This window comes from Formica exsecta, unplaced genomic scaffold (assembly GCF_003651465.1).
Source record: "Formica exsecta isolate Colony F162 unplaced genomic scaffold, ASM365146v1 scaffold298, whole genome shotgun sequence".
Taxonomy (NCBI): domain Eukaryota; kingdom Metazoa; phylum Arthropoda; class Insecta; order Hymenoptera; family Formicidae; genus Formica; species Formica exsecta.
The window spans coordinates 344,522-349,691 of NW_021850237.1; the positions used below are offsets into that span (position 1 = coordinate 344,522).

At 45.5% G+C, this 5,170-nt stretch overlaps 1 protein-coding gene across 1 annotated transcript in view; it reads right to left on the reverse strand.

Annotated features, from left to right (window-relative positions):
- Nucleotides 1-6: 6 nt before the first annotated feature.
- Nucleotides 7-5,170, reverse strand: part of LOC115237507 (protein glass) — a 69,310-nt gene continuing 64,146 nt past the window's right edge. Inside the window, exon 3 of the mRNA XM_029810584.1 lies at nt 7-2,983. Coding sequence (XP_029666444.1) covers nt 1,301-2,983 — 1,683 coding nt within the window. The 3' untranslated portion in view covers nt 7-1,300. The remainder of the gene's footprint in view (nt 2,984-5,170) is intronic.

A 5,170-nucleotide genomic window follows, 5' to 3' on the forward strand; every position in this document is an offset into this window, starting at 1 on the left:
GGAATGCTTTACTTTCAGCTTCTATTACTTAACTTTACGCATCGAGAACGAGAGAGCAGAAGACGTATAAAAGAGAGTACTCGGTGATATACATTTTTTTCATAACGCTGACGGTCAGAGAACATTCGAGAACAACCATCGACGCAGTGACTGATCGAAGCAAAGAAATCTTAAGATCGAGTTTTAAGAAATTTTTTAAATAATAGAAATATTTCTGCAAAATATCTATTAAAATAAATTTCAAACAAGACACACAATTAAGTTTGTTAATAAATAAAGTAAGTTATTTGAAATAGATTTTTTTTTTTAACAAGCTCTTCGTTATTAATAATTTTTACAAAACTGCGTATTGTGTTATCGGATTGTTTTCCGGCCGAAGTCGTACGAGACTCGTCATCACGTAGACGAATTTGCGAATTTCAAAGGTTGAAAATATACGATTCGCGGAAGCGGAATCAGACGGAAGATCAAAGAAATACGGTAATACTGTTCGGCATTGTTCGCTGACGCGCGTGATCGTGGCGCGATTGCATATGACGCATGAAAGGGTAATGATTTCTAGGCAATTCGCGGACAATCATCAAATAAAAAAAAAAAAAATCATTTATTGTTTTGACAAATAATATAAATATAATATACTCACGGGGGGCGAAGTTTCTATCCATCACTCAGCTCTTCATGATGCTCTTTCGACGTGTGAATTTAACTCTTTCGCTGAGAACGACGTGTAAAGAAAGATTTTAAAGCCTGGAAATACGGCAAAAGATCGCAGAATATTGAAATTACTATGTTTTTTTGACAGCAAAATAATTCTTGCGAACTGCGAATGTCATGTATATACAATTACTATATCTTTCATATCGTAAAATAAATAATCATATTTTTGCATATTATAATAAATTCTTTAAGTTTATCAAATGTAAATTTTTTTGTCGCAAAAACAAGTCTCAACGCGAAAGAGTGAAATTAACGCGTCTTAGCTGCAATCTTTTCCAAAATAGTGGCCGTTCCGTAATCTTAACCACGATCACAGACTCTAATTAGCATCTGTCGGAGCCCCGAATTTTGATAACAAAACAAATCCTCCCTTCCATCGATCCGCTCCACCGAAAGATCGCGATCTCTTCAAGCATCAATTTGTTATATTCACCGAGCGGCGACTTCGTTCCTTCGAAGCGTTTCGGCGAAGTCCCGGTCGAACCGCGAAGGCCGTCCCTGGGGATCCTCGATCGATCCTGCCGCGATGTCCTCGCTGGCATCTGCTACCAGGGTGCAACCAGGGTCATCCGACCGGCCGTCGTCATTCGGCCTTGATAACCGCCGATGGTGCTGCCGTCACGTTCTGGCCGAAGGCAGGACACTCCTCGCTACCGAGCAGACCTGGTTCCGTCTTCGGGGTCGGACCGTCCGCGCACCGATTGTGGGTCTTGAGGTGCCTGGTGATCATGTCCCTGCGGCAGGCCGCGTACGCGCACTGCGGACACTTGTATGGTTTCTCGCCTGTGTGGGTCCGCTGGTGGGTGCTGAGGTGATCGGATCTGCTAAACACTTGCCGGCAGACCCGGCACGTGTACGGCTTGACGCCAGTGTGCAATCTCATATGCCTGGTCAGCATGTCGGATCTGGCGAAGCTCCTCTGACACACGTCGCACAGGTACGCCTTCGCCGAGGCATCGTGGAGGCCCTGCCGACGATGCCTAGACGCCATGTGTTTCGCCAGACGATCGTGTAGACTGAACATTTGCCCGCACTCGGGACACACGTAAGCCACATCCGTGCCCGGTGCCATTTCCTCCACGACGGGCAAAACCTCCAGGTTGTACCGTACAGCGACGCTCTCCTTTGTCGTGGGTGACGCAACGTCGCCCCTCACGACGGGCACGTTTACAGCACCTCGCGTCACGACACCGGGTGGTAGAAGCTGAAGAGCCGGCGACATGGCGGAAGCCGCCGCTGTCGCCGCGGCGGCTGCGGCGGATTGCAACGTAAGATTCTTCATGGAGAGATCTAATGGCGATTCCTGGGGACTCGTACCGTCACTCTCGAGGGAACCGCTTCGCGGTGGATGACTGATGACAGAGGACGACGAGGAGCAAGTAGTCGAGGCGGTCACCCTCGTGTCGTCCCATCTAGGCACCACGTCCGAGTCAGAATGGCTGCGTCCACGGAAGGTGTCGCCCGATGACGACGATGGCGTCAGGTACTTATTATGCATATACTGCTCGAATATGCTGTACGTGCCGCATATACTGCTATAAGACGCGAAACTGGATCGCGATAGCGGTGTCTGCAGAGACGTCGCCGTCGGCAGCATTATCGTCGTCGCCGCCGCTGCCGCAGCCGCCGCCGACGCAGCCAGCGACTGCGAGCACTGGCTGCACATGCAGTCGGGATACTTGGGCGTCGACAACCGATGGTTGTTCTGGTAGGGCGAATAACGGTGCCGATGATGATGATGATGATGGTGGTACGAGTACGAGCGATACGGTCGATGGTGGGGATGATGGTGATGCTGTTGACCGGCTTCGTGGAGTTCCTCCTCGGTCGACGTCACCGATTCCGCGTCCTTCAACCTCAGTGGCAGCTGACTGATCACCGGAGTGGTATCCGCGGCGGATCGCGACGACGACGATCTAGGCGAGCCGAACACGTCCTCCTCCTCCGACACGGGACCGCTGCCCTCGAATCTCAACACTTCGCCCTCGGACGGCGAGCTTCGGTGAGCTTGCAATGTATCCACGACCTGTTCCAGTCGTCTCCGTTTCTTGCGGGGGTTCCGATGGTTACGGTTGGCCGTCGCCGCGAGGGTGTTGTTGTTCGTGCAGGAGGGCGGTGGTGGCTTGGCCGGACCCGGGGGCGCGGCTGCGGCGTCCTCCACGGCGCTCTCGGCCATCGTCATCGAGGATGCGCGGCACCCGCCGCCTGGGCCCCTTATGCCACCTACGACACCCTCGGCTACCACCGTACTACCTCCCACCTCGTCCTGAAACAATCCAAATGACGATGATGCGATTATTCGAAGATGTCTTGTATTAGCATCCTCGAATTTTTTTAAACCTTGCACACATTTAAACAGTATACGACACTGAAGATGACACTGAAACAGTGCACGTGCGATGATTTGAGATTAGCTTAAGTCATTGCACATGTACATACCAGTGCTTCATTATCTGTATAAACTGCTTAAAAATTGAATTGCACTCATAAATTCCACAGCTTATATATAGATATGTACATATATATGATTTCGATTACGCACAAATTAAGTTTCGCGAAAAATAGCTCCCGATTATATGTTATAATGAAGAGATTTGAACGTCGATGGATTACATGGTATTTTTAGTAACGTTGTTATTAACAACACTGGTTTGCTAATGATAGTAATTCACATATCATGGCGACATTTATATGCGTGAAGTTGAGACTCGCATGTGCTAATAACCCATGACTTCGTAATTATACATGATGTTATTTACGACTGTAGAATCAACTGTAGCTGCAATATAGATAATGATAACGGTGTAACAATAAAATTCGGTAAGATCACGTTTAATATAATCGCCACTTACAAGCAATTTTCATTACTGAATAACGAATAAATCAAAATTTCTGAAGTATGTTATGTGCTTTGCTAAGCTATCATAAACGTAAGAAAAATTATTAGGAGGTTAGTATAAAATTGCAGAATTGTGTCGTAAAATATGAAACAGAAAGAGAGAATAGAATTTATTATACATTTTACAACGGAAACTTTTTTCGTGAAAAGTTATATAAAGTTAGTTTATGTGTATCTATACTACTATTATCATAGAATATTATCCATGTTAAAACTGAACAGGTTAACGAGTAACGTCAAAAAATGAAATACGCCGAGAATTTATCGTGAACGTCGCTACCGTCAAAACTTTCAAAGACCGTGTTGACATCGTTATTGTGAAAGCAACGAAAACGATCGTTTGCATAGAATCTCGTCGTTTTACCGATCCGAAAAGAACAGGTAATCGGCGTGCGAAGGCAACAGGTGTAGAGGCTCGTCTCGGAATGAATGTCAGTCGTGGCGGTAACGGAGACCTCCTAGGGGGACGGCAGGGACGATAAAAAAGCGCCAAGCTGTCGTAACGAGACGCGATTAGAATATTCGTCGCGTTTTTGCGCCGCGATATCGGCCGGCCATTTGTCATTAGCGGCACGGCCGCCATTAAGAGACGAGGAGAGACGATCGCCTCTCGGCGAGATCGCGCTCGATGCTGGACCGGAGCCGATTTTATCGCGGCCGCGCAGATTCGGCTAACGGAACTTTTTTTTTCTCCCAACATTCTCGATAAAGGAATCTCGCCCACTTTGTAAACAGGCAGCATCGACGACGAGCGTTGCCGAGGAAATTAATTAATAATATAAACAGAAGAGATCTATCATGGGTTAATTAATTCAAATATCCATTAAATCGCCACTGCGAGAGTGGAGAAAAAAACTGCGTCTCTTTGACAATTTGCGATAAGCGAGCGACACGTAAATAATGATACGCCGTATCCTTCATTGGATAAAATTCTCGCCGGAGTCCCAATTCCCACGAAATGATAAACGAGAAGAAGCGGTGTGTGTCACGAGAGTTTTTTTTAGCATTTATTTTAACATTTATTTTTAGCATTTATTATTTTACCGATGTGGACCACACTCTGTTCGTCTTGTTCGATGTGACAACGGCACTTTGTCATAAGACTGCGCGCGGTGTAACTCGAGAGATGTATCTGCTGAATATTTGAAATTTAAATCGCCTGCGAGCACGAATGTATGAATCAACGGACAGACAACCGATGACTGGCGTTTAATTCGGTGTCCTTTTCCATTTTTTTTTTTTTTTTCCAACGGCGTGGGCGAAATTTCGTTAAAGCGCGTGTCTAGTGCTTTAATCTCGCAATACTCTATTATCGATTATCTGCGGCTCTTTTATGAGCGTAAAGTTAACAGAATTCTAAAGATTAGGCGTAGTGATTAATTATCTGAGACGCGACGCTATTTAGTCTCATACATCAAAGACAATTAATTATATTTATATAAGATATATCAAATGATAATAATTATAATAATGTATATATACAATACACATTATTATAATCATTTTATCTGATATATCTTGGACCTCTTAATGTATGTTTTTGCAAAAATGATG